The sequence below is a fragment of the Natrix helvetica genome (assembly GCF_964273705.1).
Source record: "Natrix helvetica genome assembly, chromosome: 2".
Lineage (NCBI taxonomy): Eukaryota > Metazoa > Chordata > Lepidosauria > Squamata > Natricidae > Natrix > Natrix helvetica.
Window position 1 is genome coordinate 27,803,102 of NC_138552.1, and position 22,640 is coordinate 27,825,741.

General features: G+C 40.1%; 1 protein-coding gene across 3 annotated transcripts in view; it reads right to left on the reverse strand.

The window, feature by feature from the left end:
- Positions 1-346: 346 nt before the first annotated feature.
- ANKRD55 (ankyrin repeat domain 55) overlaps positions 347-22,640 on the reverse strand; it is a 42,169-nt gene continuing 19,875 nt past the window's right edge. For 2 of the 3 annotated variants that reach the window (XM_081943714.1, XM_081943713.1), the window contains exons 6-11: positions 17,960-18,088; positions 16,640-16,824; positions 14,250-14,417; positions 5,740-6,389; positions 4,184-4,285; positions 347-949 (exon numbers count right to left, since the gene is read on the reverse strand). In XM_081943714.1, coding sequence (XP_081799840.1) covers positions 666-949; positions 4,184-4,285; positions 5,740-6,389; positions 14,250-14,417; positions 16,640-16,824; positions 17,960-18,088 — 1,518 coding nt within the window. In that variant the 3' untranslated portion in view covers positions 347-665. The remainder of the gene's footprint in view (positions 950-4,183; positions 4,286-5,739; positions 6,390-14,249; positions 14,418-16,639; positions 16,825-17,959; positions 18,089-22,640) is intronic. The other variant, XM_081943715.1, reaches the window with a different exon arrangement.

The window sequence follows — 22,640 nt, forward strand, 5'->3', positions numbered from 1 at the left end:
TGTTCCTTTAAAACGATTATATGAAAAATCCCCAAATGGGTAGATACATGCATTTGTTGACTTCTGAATTTTGTTTCTTTGCAGTTAAAATTATTGGAAGAAAAAGGCTGTTATTTGTTTTCATGTCACCAACATTTTCAACTCATGGCTGCCACAATATCCAACAGTTCCAAGCAAAAGAATTAAATCATCAAGTCATGTTGAAGATGGTGCCTATTTGGAATTGAGAAAATAGCAATATTCATTCTCATTATGTCCCAGCACTTATTTACTCAGGTTGCAATGAAAAGAAAATAAAGTTTAACTTCTACTGAAATCAACAACACTTTAGAGGTAAAAGGCTTTTAATTGACCAGAAATATGAGAATATCATATTTAAAAACTTCTTGGGCTTTGTCACATTTGTATTGTTTGATTACTTTGCAATTAGAGCAAAATTTAAGTAGCAAAATGAAGTTGCATTTCCTTTCCTTTGTTTCTCCATCTATTTGCGTAAAGCTAGCATGTTCCCAATACAGGATACAATTAAATGGGTCAATAAATTGTAGTAATAAATGTCTGCTTTTTACAATATCATTTTGCCAGCCCTCCAGCAGTGGCTTAGAAAGCAAACATTTAGTATTTTTAGTGCTTTTCATTCATTTCCACCATGTGAGGCTTCCGGGCTAATGGTCACTGAATGAGTCACAATGTGATTGATCAAGCATTTCACTCGTGTAGCTGGATCTTTTCTGGCTTGGAATGGCTGGCAGGACTTTGCTTGTTCCCAGAGGCTCAGTTGATTGCAGTGATAAGAATGAGAATGGAAAGTAAATCTGGGAAATCCCTCCTTTGGTGGACTTGGTAGCAAACCTTGGTGGCAAAACAGATGTGTCAGTTCTCAGTGAATTTAAGGACAGTAATTTCATCTCTCTGGCACCTTGAGGAACGTGGTTGGTTGATAGCTGGTCTGAAAGAAAGTGCAAAGGGAGACATCAGAAACAAATAATAGATAATACAGGCTGTGTAAAATGAAATGAATAATGTTGAAGGCAAGAAAAAGGTAGGGTTTTTTTTTTTTTTACTAAATGCATGTAACAATCTTAGCTGCATCGCTTGCAACACAGAATCACAAGTTGGAGGAACCTATTTAGGGCACCAAATCCAAACAACAAATTAAAGCCCCTTCATGACACTTCTGCTTTAATGCAACTAAAGAAGCCAATCCCCTAATTAGGTAAGTGGTTGCCATATTCTTCCCTGCAAGGATACTGCATATTACGTGCAGGTAGACCTCGACTTACCACAGTTGGTTTAGTGACCATTCAAAGTTACAACGGCACTGAAAATGTGACTTATGGTCATTTCTCATACTTAATGACCATTTCAGCATCCACGTGGTCATGTGATCAAAAAATGCAGATGCTTGACCATTGACTCATATTGATGACGGTTGCAGTGTCCTGAGGTCATATGATCACTTTTTGTGACTCTGACAAGCAAAGTCAATGGGAAAGTCAGATTCACTTAAGAACCGTGTTACTAATGTAACAACTGCAGTGATTCACTTAATTGTGGCACAACAGGTCACAAAATTTTACTATTGTTACCGTGTACTTGCAGTCATGTGAACAAAATTTGGGGACTTGGCAACCAGCATGTATTTACAATGGTTGCAGTGTCTTGGGGGCTCACATGGTCACCATGTGTGACCTTCCCAGCTGGTTTCTGACAAGCAACATCAATAGGTAAAACTGGATTCACTTAATTACTGTGTGATTCACTTAGCAACTTTGTTAATTTGCTTCACTTCTGCAGCAAAAATATAAAATTGGTGTAATTCATGATAGAATAGAATAGAATAGAATTCTTTATTGGCGAAGTGTAATTGGACACACACAGAATTTGTCTCTGGTGCTAAGTTTACAGTGTATATATAAACAGCAAGTCATAGGTCATATTGAATACTCATTTAGTGATGGAAATTTTGGTGCTAACTATGGTCATAAGTTGAAAGTTACCTATATCTTTCTGTTTTGATACTCTTGCTGGAAGATATCTTAATTACATCTTCCTAAAACATAATTGCAATAAATGCACCTTAACTGCAGCCTCATCTTGCATGTCACAACCCTATCCAAAGAAACTAATTATTAAATTTTTAAAAGCATGCATTGTTTACAGGCATAACTATAATGTTATGGTATCTGGGAATTGTCTCAGGTCAATAGGAAAAGACAGGTTCCCCTATATGGATTGGTGAAGAAAGAGGTTTCCTAGCAACCTTCTATAGCATCTGTGTTCTGTGAAGGCAAGGAGGAAGGTATTCTGACCTTTTTGCATGCTTGTTTTTGATCTACCATATAATTTTGACTTGGACATTCTTGCAGTCTTAAGTGCTGTTGCCTATTTTTAGGAATCATACTATGCAGAGCCCATGAAATGGTTATGCTGGTTGGACATTTATAATTTTATCCTGGTTTCCTATTGATTGTATGCTGTTGTTTGGATATATATAAATTAAATGCTGATGAGAGGGACATACCTATAAATGAGATAAATAAATGCCCCCATCAACCAAGCACATGCAAAATTACATTTTCTTTTGCTGAAATGGCAAAGAGTAGCCTAGGAATAAATAACTTCATTTATTTTCCACAACTGTACTCTTAAAAACTGCAGATCCCTTCATTGTTCTTATCTAAGTCAAGTGGCATTAACTGCATGTTGTTATATAAATAGCAGTAACAGCAAATGTGGGCAGAGTAAAAAGGACAATTTTAATTTCATGATCTTTGATACAAACTTTCAAATAAAATCACTCCGAAGGTACCGTTCTTTATTTAGCATCTATGTAGACTTTCCTTGAAATGGAGTGAGAAAGTTTAAAGGATTATTATTTTGTTATCTCTCTAACTGATAATCAGCTGAGATAGGAAGCTGAGCATTATGACCCTCAACCTCAAATTCTGTTAAATTCAGTTCCTCTGAACTAAGGAAGGAAGGTTAGGATAAGATAAATAAACAATAATAAAAGTTGATGATCTAGTCTTTTAGTAAAAAGAAACTGGAGGTATTAAAAAAAATATGCTGCCAGTAGTTAATTATATCACAGAATCAAAGCTGCAAAAAGTAAAGAGGAACAAGGGAATGCTTAATTAATCAAACTTCATGGTTTGTAGTTTAATATTAGTAATCAGAATTTATACAGCGAGATTATTAGGTATCCTTCACATTGGATATTTTGTAGGTTTATTATTGAAATGCCTTAGATATTTATTATTTTTATGTCATTAATTATAATTATACTCTGCTGTATATTTAAAATATAAGGGCTTTTTATAAAATGTCGTTTTGTAAAATGGCTAAGACAGAAGTTCTTAAACTGGGGGTTAGTTATCCCATATTCTGGGCGTAACAGAGAAATTTGTAATATTTATTTGTAAGTTGAGGATCCAGATTGGAACTGCCATTTCCAAACCCCTTGTAAAACAACAGTATTTATGGGAGAGGTGGCGCAGAGGGGAGAAAAGGAGCTAACAATATTATTTGAAACGGGAGAGAAGAGAAATAATTTCAGAACCACTGTTGTAGAATACGCCCAAAGGGCATAATGTATATTGCAACAGTCTCCGCAGAGCTTTCATTGCCCTTGTATGAATGATAAGCTATTGGTAGCTGATATAAATGATGTAAACAAAAGCAAAGGGCAGGTAATGGATAAAATAGTTGACAACACCTTGAAAAATCCAAGAACAAATAATTGAAAAAGAGGCTGACAAGAGCCAAAGTAACAACATATTATCAGTAGAGACATAGGTTTACAAGAATTTTTTTAAAAAATTGACGAAATGACTGGATCTTGACAAAATGACTGAGTCAGAATCAGAAGTATTAGACCGACCCAGATTGGATCCTGCAGAGTCAGAAGAGACTGAATCAACAACAATAATTTGCTGCACATGTGGTATGCACAAATCTTTGTACCCTGTACTCCTCTTGAAAGTACATAATGATAGACTTGAGATGGTCAGTTGCTGCAAGTGATAAATGCAGAAGACCTGTCCTGTCTTCAGACCGTTTTCTAATAGTCAAAAATATATATGCAGGTATAATATTTTATATCATCTGTATCCTATATTTTCTGCATTAAGGGAAAACTTAGAAGCCTTAAAAAGAAAATACCTTGTATCATTGCTCTTACCTTTTTGATCACCGTGTTTTACTATGGGGGCCAAGTTGTTCCTTACAGTGGTTAGGTCTTTTACTCTGGGAATATCTAAAGTGGTATGCTGAAAGTTTTTCCCTAAAAAAAGGAAAAGGAAGTACAGCAAGTATTATACACATATACACACACCTAAATAACTTTCCTTCAAAAGAATGGGACTGAGAAGAGACTGGAGAATCTTTGTTCATTTTCTATTTCCACAGAGTATATGATTAGTGCAAAATATGATTACCCTGCATAAAGAATATATACTTAATAGAGGCTGGGACAAATCATTACTTTCCTAGCAGTTGCAAAGCTTTATTTAATCCTGCCTTTAATTCTTAGAACAGTAAAATACAGGGCTGGTTTCAGAAGCTGAAATTACTGGGTACGTCCCACATGTAGTTTTAGTTTTAGTTTTTGTTTCAAATTAAGCTCAATAATTCATGCTGTATTCCATACAAACTGAAGAATTATATGGACAATAAAATAATCAAAGTTACTGTACAACAAAAGATCTGAGAAAATTGTTAAACCTTTTAGCTTGGAATTATAGGGAGACCTTGAGTTATGACCACAATTGGGCCCAAAATTTATGTTGCTGAGTGAAACATTTGTTAAGTGAGTTTTGGCCCATTTCATAACTTTTTTGCCACAGAAAAGTTTGTCCACTTCTTTTCAAATAAACCTAAGCATCCTCTTTCTTATTAACGGACATAAATGAGTTTATCTGAATTTAATGTAAAGCCAACTGTTCTCATTTTAATTCTATTCTGAGAGCATGAAAGAGATGGTTAATTCATATATACTATTAACCTATACTGTAATTTATTTAGTTCGATGTGTTCTGTAGTTGGACTTCTTGTTTACAAATTTATAATTTATAAACCAATATAATGATCGTTATTGAATAAACCATATTTTCTTGGTGGCAGTGCATTGTGCGGGCAAATATATGTGCTTTTAAGGACCAAAATGGTTGATAGATACGTGAAAAGAGATCTACTGCATAAGCCCCTTTGGAAACTGAGTTCATTCCTATTTCTTAAGGGAAGAATCACTCTTCAGCATAAAAGATTTGGACATTTCAATCTGGAAACTGCTATCTATTAAAAAGGTAAAGGTTCCCCTTGCACATATGTGCTAGTTGTTACCAACTTTAGGGGGTGGCGGGTGCTCATCTCCATTTCAAAGTCAAAGAACCAGTGCTGTCTGAAGGCATCTCTGTGGTCATGTGGCCGGCATGATTAAATGCCAAAGGTGCATGGAACACTGTTACCTTCCCAGCAAAGGTGGTTCCTATTTTTCTACTTGCATTTTTACATGCTGTTGAACTGCTAATTTGGCAGAAGCTGGGACTAGTAGCAGGAGCTCACTGTGTTACGTGGTGCTAGGGATTTGAACCACCAAACTGCTGGCCTTTCTGATCGACAAGTTCAGCATCTTAGCCGCTGAGCCACCGCATCTCTATATCTATTATGATACAATTGTTTTCAGCATACTCAGAATTCATTTAGCTCACACTAAATAAAAAGTGGGGAAAAAATTACCTGGTGACAAGTTAGGCAGATGGGGAAGATGGGGAGGACATACCACATGATGGGATCTGTTTGGGAACAATCCATCTATCAGTTTATTATCAGAAGGCACAGTTGTCCAGAGTCTATATGTGGGTGTTTGGTTTTTGTCAATTTTCCAAGGGCTGTCCAAAGCTTGTCGACTGGTTCTTTGACTTGACAAATTATGTTCACTTCTGCTTTTTTGAGACCAAGTTTCAAAGTCATCCATATTCATGCTGGAGATTGTAGTGTGAGAAGTTGTTAAAAAAGAATGACTCACAGTTATGGGTGGGAGACTTTGTGTTCTGATTGGTGGAAGGCCATTGCAATCTGGTGCATTGTTTTCTGAAATGAGGTACTTCTGGAGGTCTACATTTCTTTTCTGAAGGTCAGTAGCTTTCATGTACTCCTTGGATGACCCATCAAAGCTGGAATCCATTATGCAATCAAATGTGGTGATAATTTCATCTACTTCTGAGGTCTCTTCTTTCTGGGATCTATCACTATTCTTCTCCTTCAAACTGACTTTCCAATCCCCTGTTTTCTTTTTAGAGGAGAAGATTTGGTTTAGCATGCTGAATCTCCCTTCCTTCTTTGATAATTTATTGTTCTGGGAAGAAATGTGATGAAGTAGCTCAGGTCTTTAAAAAAAGAAAAGCGAATTGTATGAACATTGGTATGTTATTGTTAGGACCACAGATTAATATTTGGGGTTATAAGAAATGTAATGAATTAAAAGACAAAGAAGAATCTGAATATTACTTAGTATGGGACCTTGGTATAATTGGCTAGAGGAAAGAGAAAAAAGCAGGAAAGTAAAAAAGAAAAGAAGAAAGATCAAAAAATAAAAAAGTAATTACAAACCACAAAATGAATAAAAGATAGAAATATAAAATAGACTCTAGCAAATAAACAATAGGAAATGAATATAAGATGATTTAAAGGTATATAAAGGTTGTTATATATAGAATGGGGAGAAAAGATATATGAAATATATATATGTATTTGTGTTACAACCCCTGGTATGCCCAAATATGGGAGGGAGCTCACTACTCCCCCTTTCTGTCCTTCGGCTCATTACAGAAAACCATCCAGGCAGAAAACCATATTTTTATTTTTAATGTTGCCTTTTTATATTTGTGTTGTATTTGTGCTGATAAATAAATAAATCTATACTAGTCTCCCTTTATTTATTTATCAGCACAAATACAACACACACACACACACACACACACATGTATATGTATATGTATATAGTATGTATGTATTGTGTCACACAATACATACATACATACATATGTATATGTGTTGCATTTGTGCGGATGTTATTTATCAGCACAAATGCAACACACACACACACACACACACACACACACACTATATTGCCAAAAGTATTCGCTCACCCATTCAGATAATCAGAATCAGGTGTTCCAATCACTTCCATGGCCACAGGTGTATAAAATCAAGTACCTAGGCATGCAGACTGTTTTTACAAACATTTGTGAAAGAATGAGTCGCTCTCAGGAGCTCAGTGAATTCCAGCGTGGAACTGTGATAGGATGCCACCTGTGCAACAAATCCAGTCGTGAAATTTCCTCGCTCCTAAATATTCCACAGTCAAATGTCAGCTGTATTATAAGAACGTGGAAGTATTTGGGAATGACAGGAACTCAGCCATGAAGTGGTAAACTCGTCCACGTAAACTCTTCCAACATTGATGTGTGACCTCACAAATGCGCTTCTTGAAGAATGGTCAAAAATTCCCATAAACACACTCTTGAACCTTGTGGACAGCCTTCCCAGAAGAGTTGAAGCTGTTATAGCTGCAAAGAGTGGACCGATGTCATATTGAACCCTATGGATTAGGAATGGGATGTCACTTACAGTAAGTTCAGTAAAGGCAGGTGAGAGAATACTTTTGGCAATATAGTGTATATGCTGGTCTTATTGTATTCGGGTCTTTTCCCATGTAAGATTGAGATTGTCTTGGCAATGTTTTGGCAAGGTCTCACTCATCATCCTCAGGCTGGTGTTTTTGGCTTAAAGTGTGGCCGGAGCTGCCGTCTTTCTATAAATCTTGGTGGGGGTGTGTGGAGTGCTGGCTTTGTTTCAGTAAGTGGATTGATTGGATGTGTGGCTGTATCATGATTGGTAGATTGGTGCTGATTGGTGCTGGCTGTAGGCCCGTTGTTGTTTTGTGTTGTAATGGCCTGGGTGGTGGGTGGGGCTCGTTTGTTTACCAGGGCTGGTTTCCATATGTCTGGTAGGCGGGAGGTATCATCACATTTATTCATGTTGTGGGGGTGTTTCTCTATTTCGATAGCTTCCATAATTATTCTCTTGTTGAAGTGTTCTGTTTTGGGGATTAACCTGGTTCCTTCAAAATTAATTTCATGTCCTGCACCTTTAAGGTGCTGGAAAAGGGAGGAATTTTTTTCTTGTGTTCTGCGATGTGTGCATTTATTCTCCTGTTCATTTGTCCTATGTATGTTGCAGGGCAGATTTTGCATGGTATTTCGTAGACTCCTTGGTTTTCTAGCTGGATTTTGTCTTTGGGGTTTCTTAAGATGTTGACTATTTTTTGGTCAGTGTTGAAGGCTGTCTTGATATTGTATTTGTGAAGAATTTTGTTGATTTTGTCTGTGGTGCCTTTGATGTAAGGGAGACGGGCGATGCAGTTGTCCTGTTCTGTGTCTCAGTTTTTTGAGGGAGTCTCCCTTTGGATTAGGTTGGTGTTGTGGCCCAGCAGGAGCCGTTGCAGCTGCCACCAGACTCCGAGAGTGAGGGTCCCTATGAATTGGCTCAGGAGGATGTGGAGGACCCTGGACAGGGTTCCGACTGAGCAGGGATTGGAGAGTCTGGTCGGCCACCAGGAGGCGCCTGAGGCATGGAGCAGCGGTGAGAGCCAGAGGAGGAGGGCTCCTGATGTCATGCCTTGGAGCAGTGAGGAAGAGTCACGAGACAGTGAATCAGAGATCAGCAAGAAGTTCTTGGACGCCTGTTATCATCGCGCCCATAGACGCAAGGAGCATGGGCGCAATTATCAGCGGTAAGGGTGCTCAGCTGCTGATCAGTAGACTCCTCTTCAGGCTATAAAAGGGTTGACTGAGCATACGCCCTTTGCAGCAGTCAACAAAGAACTCCTGCAAGAAGTTTTGGTCTGGAAAACGTAGCAAGCTGGATAGCTGCTTTCGTGTCTTGTCGTTGTGATCTTTGTCGTGGTGGCTTACTGCCATGGAACGTTCTGTCTGTCTGTGAAATAAACCTTGTTCATTTGTATTGTTCCGGAGCGTGTTCTGTGTGGGCGAAGGAGGAAGGGGGGTCAGAACAGTTGGTAATTGTTTTTCTTTGGAATCCGTTGGAGATACGTTAGTTGAGAGTGTGTAATTCAGTTTTCAGGTGGTCTTTGTCAGCTAGTGTTTGGTTCTGGAGATGAGGGTTTTGGCTATAGAGTTGATCTGTGCAGAGTGATGATGGGATTGTGCGTTTAAGTAGCAGTTGGTGTTTTTTTCCCCCGGTAGATGGTGTGAACTAGGGAGCCATTGGGTTTTTTGTAGATTAGGACATCCAGAAAGGGAAGTTGGTTGTTTGCTTCTATTTCCATAGTGAATTGTATTTTGGGGTGTAGGTTGTTGAGATGTGTGAGGAGGTTGCTCAGTTTTTCTTTCTCATGTGGCCAAATCATGAACATGTCATCAACATAACTAAGCCAGAGTTTGGGTTTGTGTTCAGATTTATCTAAGGCGTTAGTTTCAAAATGTTCCATGTACAGTATAAGTTTGCGATGATGGGTGAGAGGGGTGATCCCATGGGTGCTCCTTCTATGCGTGTTGTGTTTGTGGAGAATTTTGCTGATTTTATCTGTGGTGCCACAATATGAAGACAGCCTTTGGCACTGACCAAAAAATAGCCAACATCTTAAGAAACCCCAAAGACAAGATCCAGCTAGAAAACCAGGGAGTCTATGAAATACCATGCAAAATCTGCCCAGCCACATACATTGGACAAACTAATAGGAGAATAAATGCACGTATCGCAGAACACAAGAACGCAGTCAGAAAAGAAGAAAAAACTTCCTCCCTCTTCCAGCACCTTAAAGCAACAGGACATGAAATTGATTTGGAAAGAACCAAATTAATCTCCAAAACTGAACACTTCAACAAGAGAATAATTATGGAAGCCATCGAAATAGAGAAACACCCCCACAACATGAATAAACGTGACGATACCTCCCACCTACCAGACATCTGTAAACTAGCCCTAGTCAACAAATGAGTCACAGCCATGAAAACCGACCCTGGACCCAGAACAATACAGGACACAACCACCAATCACCCTCACCAGATTCAAACCCAAACCCATCCCATAGACCAAATGCAACCATCCAGAAGCCAAACCACGGCGGCATCACCAACTGCTGCACCTCCCCTGACCCCCATACAAAGCAAACTGACACACACCATGAACACATGGCCAGACCACAAACTTGGAGCTAACCAAAGCCCGGGATGTTACACCCCAGCCATCTGCTCAGGACATTATATCACAGAACTCAGAAGGTTACAACGCAAAGGCTCAGGATGTTACAACGCAGCCAACCCCCCAGGAGGTTGCAGCACAGGACTCAGGATATCAGTACAATAGAGCTCAGGATGTCAACACACCGCCCATTACCCAGGTCGATATAACACAAAAGAACAATAGGCACACAGCCAGTACCTCAGCCACACAGGATGTTACGAAACAGCCGATTAATGTGCAAACATCAACTCCATCAACTAATCAATATGTTACAACACAGCCAACCAATATGCTTACAGCAACAAAGCCATCCATCCACACACTCCCACCAATATTTATAGAAAGACGACAGCTCCGATCACGCTTTGCTCGCACAAGCACAAATGCTGAAGGCACCAGACTGAAGATGGCCAGTGGGACCTTGTCTAAACGTCGCCAAGATACTCTCAATCTTACACTGAAAAAGATCTGAATACGCCAAGACCTGCATATAGATAGATGATAGATAGATAGATAGATAGATAGATGATAGATAGATAGATAGATAGATAGATAGATAGATAGATAGATAGATAGATAGATGATAGATAGATAGATAGATAGATGATAGATAGATAGATAGATAGATGATAGATGATAGATAGATAGATAGTTAGATGGTTATGGTTATGGTTATATAAGAATTACATGTACAGATAAAAGAAACACAACGTATGTAAGTGAAATGTCTTGCAAGCATGTTATGTTTGCATAAACAAAATAAAAAGTATTTTAAAAAAAGAAATGAAATGTCTTTTCTAGAGATTTGTGTGTGTATCAGAGTGGTATTCAGCAGGTTCTTACCAGTTCTGGAGAACCGGTAGTGGAAATTTGGAGTAGTTCGGAGAACCGGTAAATACCACCTATGAAAGGGCCACACCCCCATCTATTCTCTGCCTCCTGAGTCCCAGCTGATCAGGAGGAAATGGGGATTTTGCAGTATCCTTCCCTTGGAGTGGGTGGGAATGGAGATTTTACAGTATCCTTCCCCTACCATGCCCACCAAGCCAAACCAACAGAACCGGTAATAAAAATTTTTGAATCCCACAACTGGTGTGTGGGTGTGTGTATAATCACACACACATACACAATATGAAGAGGGTACTACAAAATGTTTTTAAATCAATAAATTTCTTATAAAGTTTGTGATAATTAAATATACATTTATACCACTTTCTGTACAAAAGCATCTTGAAACACTTTACAAAGTATAAAATAACTTATAGAAACAATATATTTTAAAAGACATCAGGAAAAAAGAGAGATACTCAAAAGCAGTAACAAAATCAGAGGCAAATATCTTTCATCTAATGTTCAGAAAATGTGGGCAAATAAGTTTTTCATGTAAAGACAACCAGGAATTAACTCAATAGCTAAGGGGTAACCAGGTGAAGATAAAACTCCACCAAGATAGCAAAAGGATATTATGATTCTGAACAGAGAATTACAACAACATTATAAATTGCATATTACCCATACAATGCTTGCAAGGGATTCTTGTTTTAACTTTTTTTTTTTAAAAAAATAACCTCACTCTAAGTAATGCATTAAATAATTTAATTTAATTAATATTGTGTCTTTTCACTATAGGCTGAATACATATAGCAGTGTTTCCTCCATTTTTTTCTTCGCAACATCTTTAATGTTGTGAGTTGAAGTGAGAGAAAATAACTGTTCCAAAGTTATTTCTCAACTGGAGGAAGACATATTAAACATTAAGAAAATTAGAGAAAATTAATGCATTTTTCCCCCCTTGGATGACTGTATATCCAAATTAGACTGCTTACTTTCATTTCATTACTTTCATTTACAAAATGACCAGAATATATACCAAGTGCATTGGACTTTTAATAGAACAATTACATTAGTGTGGTGGATTTAATCTAAAACAAATTTCATGTCCATTATAAAGTGAGTTATTAATCTCATTATGTTTAGCAAATGAAATCTGAACATTCGCTAATGTGGATATCATAGCTTTATAGAGAACTAGTTCTGAAAGAGCATAAGGTAGATATTATTTTTAGCTGTGCCACTCAATTGCCAGTTAAATAAATTTTGCAAATCTTTTCAAGTCTTACTAAAAGCTGATAAATCTGTTTGATCAGGTACTACAAGGAAGAAAAATGTGTGTGTGTGTGTGTGTGTGCATATGTGTGTGTATACCAGCAAATATTGATACATTAAAGTGCTTTTAATTCTTTAAAAAGTGCTGTCTTCTAAACTGCAATGTATTATATTTGTTCTGAATCCAATTTAAAATGTGCATTAAACAGCTGTGAAATATAACGATCAACTGATGCCAGTTTCATATTCCTAGTTAGAGTTATTGACAGTACTCACTATAACAGGGTTATTCAAACTGTTCTGCAGAACTTTGATGTGGTTTTCTGAGAGAATAAGTGCTGTGATTTTTTTTAGCACTAAAGCTTTTTTTAAAAAAAAAATACTAATAGGTTCTGTGATCTGAAAATTTTTGGATACCTCTGCTATATTATGCCTTGACACTCAAAGCTGTAAAAAGTGGTGGCATCAATAGTGGAATACAGAATAGAAAAAGCAAACCAAGAAAGGTGATATTTAAAAAAGGATGTATAGTTTCCAACTTTCTGCAGAAGGTACTTAACAGAACCTCTTCCCAAGATACACTATATTGCCAAAGGTATTCGCTCACCCATCCAAATAATCAGAGTCAGGTGTTCCAATCACTTCCATGGCCACAGGTGTATAAAGTCAAGTACCTAGGCATGCAGACTGTTTTTACAAACATTTGTGAAAGAATGGGTCGCTCTCGGGAGCTCAGTGAATTCCAGCATAGAACTGTGATCAGATGCCACCTGTGCAACAAATCCGGTCGTGAAATTTACTCGCTCCTAAATATTCCACTGTTAACTGTCAGCTGTATTATAAGAACGTGGAAGTGTTTGGAAACGACAGCAACTCAACCACGAAGTGGTAGGCCACGTAAACTCGTCCAACATCAGTGTGTGACCTCACAAATGAGCTTCTGGAAGAATGGTCAAAAATTCCCATAAACACACTCTTGAACCTTGTGGACAGCCTTCCCAGAAGAGTTGAAGCTGTTATAGCTGCAAAGGGTGGACCGACGTCATATTGAACCCTATGGATTAGGAATGGGATGTCACTTACAGTAACTTCATATGTGAGTAAAGGCAGTGAGCGAATACTTTTGGCAATATAGTGTATATCTGGAAGTTATAGAATTATTCATGAGTTATAGAATTTTCCTTCTGAAAGGAGACTCTGAAAGAAAATTCATTTGGTCCAGGCAGTAAAATATTTTGGCATAGCTGTGATAGGTTAAGATATAGCCAGGGGTAGTAAACTTTGAATGCAGAAATAGGAAAACATTTAATATGAATAGATATTACGTTGCATGGTAACTTGCAATAGTCCTCAATGAAAAGCATAATCAGTCATCTGATAAACTGCAGAATGCTCATATTCAGTAGTATGAATATATTCATATTCAGCAATGTGTTCATATTCAGTAATATGACTATGAAAAGAACCACAGGATTTGGGTATGGCTAGTCTAGAGAAAAGGAGGATAGAGGTGACATGATAGCACTATTCCAGAATTTGAGGGGCTGTCACAAAGAAGAGGGGGTCAACTTATTTCCCAAAGCACCAGGACAAGAAATAATGAATAGAAACTAATCAAGAAGAGAAGTGACCTGGAATTAAGGAGAAACTTCTTAACAGTGAGGACAATTAACCAGTGGAACAGCTTTGCCTTCAGAAATCATGGGAGCTTCATCACTGGAGATTTTAAAGAAGAAACTGGATTGTCACTTGTCTGAAATGGTCTAGGGTCTCCTGCTTGTGCAGGAGTTGGACTAGAAGAACTCCAAGTCGATTCCAGATCTATCCTGAATTGAAAAATTTGAATCTGGTTTATTATAAGAGAAAGACTCTACCTGTTTGCTTGAGAGAGTAGTGCAATGCATGCTGTGTGTCCACAATAGATGGCATATGATAGGGGTGTATTCTCATTGATATCTCTGGGGCTGCTTTCCACCCCCAGCTGTAGCAGAGTCTTAACACAGTCAGTTTTTCCTGCTGCTGCAGCCCAATGCAAAGGTGTCCTAATGAAAAAATAAGTAAAGAAAAATCCACACAGTAGTGGGCACTTTAAAATTCAGATTTAGGTGAGACAATTGGCATTGTTTTCATAACATGCATGGTAGTTACCGTGTCATGAGAATTTTTAAAGAGGGTTAATTGACCATGTAAAATCCAAGGGGATTAATATTAGCCCTTAGCAGATCAGGCTCCTACATGAGATTTAACTCACTCTTTCATTCTGCCATATCAGTTATTATATGTAACTTCTGACAGCTGTGATTAATTAAACCTTTCTTGATTTAAAGACAAAACAATCTGTCGAGGTCTTTCATATATTTACAGAGCCAGGGCTCAATTGTTTAAGTGTTAAGAATCAGTTGGGATGATTAAATTCTTTCAAAGTTTGATCTTGGAGCATGTTATCAGTTCCTTTCAATGCACAGGCATGTCAGTGACAAATGGCAACAATACAGTTTACCACAACTATAAAAAAGGTTTCCTTGGGAGCAGTGAGGTCAACATCTTTTTAACAATTGCATGTGAATTGTCTCATTATTTTTCTCTAATAGGCTCCATGTAGTTGTTCTGATTCAAAAAGAGTTAAATTAAGTATTCTTTGACACCTCAAGTTTAATACAACAACTTTTGTTGAGAGGCTTTCCATTCTGATATAATTTGACACTGATCAGTAGGATTTTGTATTGGCATTAATATTTTGCCACATTTGCCCACATTTGAACGTTGAATTCCCAGTATGAACTGAATGTAAATTCTCAATCTGATAATTTAAATAAAAATATTTCCTTTGCTGTATCATAAACTATTTGGGGCTTTCTATCCAAGTGAATGGCCAGGCCTGTATTAGCTTAGCATCTCAGTTTCCAAATAATTCATACTACATATTTGAACTTTATTATTTTGAAAATAAAAAATTAAACCATCCTACATTGTGATGTTGCAAGTTTACACCTTCCTCTCATATACATACATAAATAAAATTCCCAAATTGTTTTTCTGTAATTTTTCATTTAAAAACACAGAAATAAAATTCACTGTTGGTTTTAGTACCAACTTCAAGAGTGGATTTCTAAAATGAAAATGCTGGAGCTGAAGATCACCTAGATAGATGCCCTTCTTTGCAGCATTTTTGCAGCATTTTTGCAGCAACTTTTTTTGCAGCATTAATGACCTCTTTTCTTTGGGGAGAAAAATTGCACAAAAGGAAAAGCTAATACCCACAGGGAGTATGACTGGAGTGAAAATTTGATGGTGATAACCAAAGGTGAGTTGCTCCCAGTTCGGCCCGGTTCAGCTGAACCGGTAGTAGTATTTTGGCCTGGGTCGCAGAACCAGCAGTGACCCAGGCTGGCCACGCCCCCGAACCGGTTCCCTGGTCTCTGCTACCATTGCTGGCATGTTGTTTAGTAGTGCACAATTCACTGTAAATTGTTCTGCGCATGCGAAGCGCGTGTGAAGTGAACCGGTAGTAAAATCAGGAGCAACCCACCTCTGGAGATAACCTCTTCCTTCTAACAGGCTCCTTTGTTCTCTTTTTCACATTACTTTTCTGTTCTATATTTTCTGACAACCAACAGGTTGCAGGAAAGGAAAACTTCCAATGTTTGAACTTAGCAGAATTCTTGGAAAGGGGCTGCCAGTTGCTCACCACGTTTTACACCAGGTCTGTCAAACTCCCGGCCTGTGGGCCGGATGTGTCATGCACTGGTCATGCCCATGCCTGGTTTAGCAAAGGGGAAAAAAGTCCCAATATGTCATGTGATGCCACCTTGACAATATGAGTTTGACACCCCTGTTTTAGACCATTTTTACAAGTCCTTCCCATTCCCTGCAATCCCAGTATTGCAAGAGAAGCCGCTTGTTTTATCTGACTTAATATGTCATGTATAATATGTGCACTCATTAAAACCATATGACCATTTAGCTGAAGACAGACTAGAGCAGGGGTGTCCAAACTTGGGAACTTTAAGACTTGTGGACTTCAACTCCCAGAATTCCCCAGCCAGCATAGCTGGCTGGGGAATTCTGGGAGTTGAAGTCCACAAGTCTTAAAGTTCCCAAGTTTGGACACCCCTGGACTAGAGATCCCACTGACTAGTTGCTGTTTAACAAAGAAAAGACCAAGGAGAAACATTAGGACCCCTGTTGCATTCAAAAGCAGTCAACCCTCTTTCAACCGTGGGTTAGGCAAGCAAACAGCTCTTCTCTTTGTTTCCATGGCCACCTGTCATCCACATCCAGCGCCTGCAGGTTGCATTCTGGGACTTTAGCCAGCTCACTAATAACATCACTGTATCCTGCCGCAGCTGCCACATGAATGCAAGTCTTCCCATTCTCATCATCGTAGTTTATGATTGATGGGCCTTGATGGTGGTTCAGGATAATAGAACAGAGGATCCGGTTTCCACTCTGAAAACCAATTATGCATGTAGAGAATATGTTATTATCAACATTGCTAAGAACAATTTTTAGATCTACAGAAAGTACACATGTTGCTTTATTTATAAATGTTCTGTTAGGGCTTTTGAAACTGAATTATTACTCATCCTGTTCTTGGTTTTTAACCAGTTCAATAATTTGTTTAATTTAAATCAGACTTCAACCGCAACCACATTACAGCGTTTTCCCGAAAATAAGACAGGGTCTTATTTTCTTTTGACCCCCAAAATAAGCACTTGACCTTATTTTTGGGGAGGTCTTGTTATTTTTGAGGTGCAGGAGGCAGCGAGTATGGTCGCTGCTGCTGTGTTGCAATATTTTCAGGGAGGGCTTATTTTTTAGGGGGGACTTATTTTCGTGCATGCCCTCAAGAGCCCGATTGGGCTTATTGTCTGGGGAGATCTTGTTTTCAGGGAAACAGGGTATTTTTCTAAAAATGCCTTTGGGCCCTGACATAATACCAGGGGAATATTACCTTGAAAATTGGCTTTTATAGATGGCAATGGCATCAGGCATTTCTTTTTGTAGTTCTGGATCCTAATTTATTAATAACATTTTTAAAAAGATGGAGTTAGTGCCTTTGTTAGCTTCCCTAGGCCATCTGGAGCCCTAGTGTGCTAATATTTGCCTGACAACACCATGCAGTAATATAACTTCAGCTTTATCCAAGACCGTGGCTGCAATTTGGTTCTCAGCTGTAGTGGTTTTAAGCAAAGCTATGATTAGGTTCCCCTTTTTTTGTAACCAGAAGCCAGCATTTTTACATTTCTTGAATTTAAACAGCCTTATAGGAAAGGGAATTCTTACAAAGGTAAATTACCTTTTTTGCATGCTAAAGTTAGCTTTGAGGATATGAATATAACCAATATTTTTTACATTTATTAAAAACGTAATGATGTCTTGTTTTTCTACTGTACCCTACGTGTCATTCTCAGTGTGAGGAATATGAGACACAGCTGGATTAGTCATTGCATATGTTCCTCCTATAGATTTTGGTCAGGTTTCAGATTCTGCTGTGAGTAGAATTATAGTTCTTTTTCGTTCCCCTTTCAAGATGCAATATTGAGACAAAAGGGACACTACATGCTTAGCAATTATTCCACACCTGAACTGCCCAGTGAAGGACTGTTTTAAAATCTTTGTCCACCAAAGTTGGATCTGATCCTTTATGCAGCAATGTCTGAACATGCTGAGGTTGATTGTGAAATGCAGCCCAGTGAAGCGATGTCATTCCCTGAAAATCACAATAAAATTGTTAGAGCTTTAGTTAACATATTCTTTTTGTAGACCAGTATTTCAATCTTGAAGATATGTGGACTTGAACTCCTGGGAATTCCCCAGCCAAGGTAGCTGGCTGGCAGTTGAAGTCCACACATTTTTGACTTCCGGTTCCGGCTGCCGATGGCGACGGGCAGGCTCTGCTCGCCCCGCGCTTTCCCGGTGGGCCCCTCACTCCTTGGGGGGCACAGGTTGCCCCGTAGAGGCTCCTGCCGGAGGGGCGGCACCGCAGGGGATCCTCTGAGTTGGCGGCGACCGGTTGGCATCGCCCCAGGCACTGGGGAGCATGATGGGGAGGCGCTCCGGTGTCTTTGCTGTGAGGCAGCGGGAAGAATGAACAATTAGAAGGATGCGGCTGCGGTGCGGTGAGGCTGAATCCACTCTCCATTCCCCTTGCTTGTTTGAAGAAATTGCCAGCTATTTAAAACTTTCTTTCGGCTTGGTCCTAAGAAGCGCGGCTGGAGGGAGGCGGATTTACCCCCACTCCCTCGGACAGACGGCTGTAAACTATTTTGCTCTCAGCCCTAGGGGAGGAGGAGGGAAAGAGCCAACTAATGTTGCCACGCTCTTACTAAAGGCGAATTCTGGATTTAACCCTATAATGGAGTGATGAAAACTCTGGAAACTTTGAAACCTTTGTTATGCCTCTAAACCCGAAGCTGGCAGGGCAAGATGGCACACTTCCGTTGTCTTTATAAACAGTGAAAATTAACTCTACCTTTAAAACTTCAGGCTTCCGGTCTTTGTCTCCGTGCTACTCAGATAAATCTCTTCTTGATTGTGACTCTTTGGACCCCCTGGTCTGAAAAACCTCACTCTACTGCCAGTGTGATTAGAAAAATCTCCTTCTGCCTGGACCGTTAATCTCCTGGACTCTCTTGGCTGTTTTACCTCTCTGACTGATCACTCTCTGCATTGACTGAACTCTTTATTGCATAAACAATGTCACGTAAAAAACCACCTCCTGGGAAGCCTGGCTTTGCTGCCTCTGCTCCGACATCTACAACATCCAGTCCCAGTACACAATCAACGATAACAGCTCTGATACAACCCAGAACTACTGAGACTGAATTTCAACAAATGTTTCAACAAATCCTACAGGGACAAGAGGAGATAAAAAGACATTAAAAGAGATGAAAGAAGAAATTAAAGAGAACCAGGAACAAATTAATAAAAACTCACAGAGACTGGATCTTTTGGAGGGGGGGACAGCTGAGATGAGGGAGGGGATGGAAGGGGTGCAGAAGGGGAACAAAGAACTTGAGACCCAACAGATGAAAACAGAATTTGAGAGAATGTCCTTTTATCTTAGATTTCAAAATGTGGTAGAGACAGATGATGAAAACATAAGGGACATTATGACAAACATCTTGGCTGAATACATTCAGAAAGAGAAGCAACAGATGGGGTGGGAACTAGATCTGGTTTATAGGGTGAATTCAGCATATGCTAAAACACACAATGTACCCAGGGAGATTCACATTAAATTTCTCAGAAAAATTACAAGAGATGAAATTCTGAGTGTACAAAGGGGGCAAGCTTTGAAATACCAAGATAGGGAAATAACCATTCTGAAACAGATCCCCAAGAAAGTGAGGGAGAAAAGAAAAAAACTATTCGCAATTAGCGAAGAAACTTTACCAGAAGGGGGTGTGGTTCAGATGGTTGATGCCTGAAGGTATGCTAATATTCTGGGAGAACACAAGAGTTAGAATTATTACACCCATAGAGGCGCAGGCCTTTATGGAAAAAAATAAAGCACTCCTAGACAAACCAGATGATCTTACAACAGACACACAGGACACGGGAGGGGCCGAAGCTCTGCTGGCGGGGGGAGAAGGGGCAATACCGAGAAAACTCCGATCACAAAAATGAATAAGAAAATTTGCTCGACATAAATTGATCGAAATTATTAATTGAACTTATATGCTGACTATATATTGCTATTTAGTAATGAACTTTGTGTAAATGTATACTATGAGTATGGAGGGAGGGGGCACCTGCCGCACTTTGCAACTGCCAAAATTTGTAACCTTTCCACTACCCTTTTCCTTGTTATTTTTTAAAAAAAAACCAATAAAACTTTGTTTAAAAAAAAAAAAGAAGTCCACACATTTTTAAGCTGCCAAGGGTGAGGAATACTACTCTGGAAGGTAGAATTGGTCATAAATTGAGCAACCAATGGCATCGACTACCAGCCAACTCACATGACCTCCAGCCAGGGTCACGTCACCACCAGATGACCCTCACATGGTATGACCAGTTGGTCACATAACCAACTGGCCACATGACCTATAAAAGCAAAAGAGAACTGAAACAAGATACTGGAAGTTTTTAAGAAGATGTTGGATAACTATTTGTCTGAAGTGGTGTAGGGTTTCCTGCCTAGGCAGGGAGTTGGACTAGAAGACCTCCAAGGTCCCTTCTAACTCTGTTATTCTATTCTATTCTATTCTATTCTATTCTATTCTATTCTATTCTATTCTATTCTATTCTATTCTATTCCATGACACTTCAACCAAAGTTCTGCTGATGATGTTACCTAGTCTTATTTTATTTATTTTATTTTTATTTTCTTCGAATTTCTAGACCGCCCCCTCTCCCGAAAAGGACTCGGGGCGGTGTACAGTCCACACAACAAACAATAAGTATCAAATACAAATATAAATACAGATATAAATACACATAAGGAGGAGGTTAAAAATTTAAAAAGAACTGTACGGAAGAATATAAATCTGGTTCTAAACACCCTAAAATCAGTTAAATTTAAAACCGTACCCTATAAATAACCAGGTAAGAATATGTTTCCAGGAGGTAACAGTTGTCACAATTATAATTATGCCAGGCCAGCTAATCGAAACAGGTGAGTCTTCAATTTTTGTCGGAAGGAGCGGAAGTCTGTGGTGGTTCTGATATTGGGGGGGAGGTCATTCCAGAGGGTTGGGCCCATCACAGAGAAGGCCCTACTCCTTGGCGTCGCCCGCTGGCATTGCCTAGTGGACGGCACCTGGAGAAGCCCCTCCCTGTGAGAGCGGATTGGCCGCAGGGATGTATGTGGGAGGATGCGATCCCGCAAGTAACTAGGTCCTGTGCCATGGAGCGCATTAAAGATGGTGATCAGGACCTTGAAACGCACCCGAAAAACTACAGGTAGCCAGTGCAGCTCGCACAGGAGAGGTGTTACATGGGAGTATCTAGAGCTCCCCATGACAACCCGCGCGGCCGCGTTCTGGACTAGCTGCAGTCTCCGGGCGCGTCCCAAGGGAAGCCCCATGTAGAGAGCGTTACAGTAGTCTAGGCGAGATGTCACCAGCGCATGAGTGACTGTGCGTAGGGCATCCCGATCCAGAAGGGGGCGCAATTGGCGCACCAGGCGAACCTGGTGGAACGCCCCCCTTGCCACGGCTGCCACATGGTCATCCATTGACAGCCGGGCATCTAGGAGGATGCCCAAATTGCGTGCCCGTTCCACAGGGGGCAATTGCTCGCCCCCTATGGCCAGCGATGGAGTCAGCTGGCTGAACCGAGGCGCCGGTAGCCACAGCCACTCAGTCTTGGAGGGGTTGAGTTTGAGTCTGTTGTCCCCCATCCAGACCCCGACGGCTTCCAAACACCGGGACATCACTTCAACAGCCTCGTTGGGGTGGCTCGGGGTTGAAATGTACAGCTGAGTGTCGTCAGCGTACAGATGGTATTCAACCCCAAAACCACGGATGATCTCGCCCAGCGGCTTCACATATGTATTGAACAGAAGGGGCAAGAGGACCGACCCCTGCGGCACTCCACAAGAGAGTGGCCTCAGGGTCGATCTCTGCCCCCCCCGTCAACACATATTGCATCCGGCCGGAGAGGTAGGAGCCGAACCACCGCAAAACGGTGCCTCCGACTCCCATCCCCTCCAGCCGGCGCAGTAGGATACCATGGTCGATGGTATCAAAAGCCGCTGAGAGGTCTAATAGGACCAGGATAGAGGAATAACCTCTATCTCTGGCCCTCCAGAGATCATCGACCAACGCGACCAAGGCTGTCTCTGTGCTGTGTCCGGGTCGGAAGCCAGACTGGCGTGGGTCTAGATAGTCGGATTCATCAAGGTGACGTGGAAATTGCTGCGCCACCACATTCTCAACAACCTTCGCCAGAAAGGGAAGGTTGGAGACTGGACGATAATTAGCTAGCTCCATTGGGTCAAGCGAAGACCTCTTGAGTAAGGGCCTCACCACCACCTCTTTCAAGGCAGATGGTAAGGATCCCTCCCCCAACGAGGCATTCACCAGGCCCAGAAGCCAGCCTCGTGTCACCTCCCAGGATGCCAGTACCAACCAGGAGGGACACGGGTCCAATGAACATGTGGTGGGTCGCAGCCGTCCACGCAACCTGTCTAAATTCTCGGGGGCAACAGAGTCAAACTCCTCCCAGAGTGGATTCACAAGACTCGCTGTTGACGGCCCGTCCAGACCACTGGAGGGGGCCCATCCGCTTCGGATCTGAGCGACTTTGTTCTGTAGATA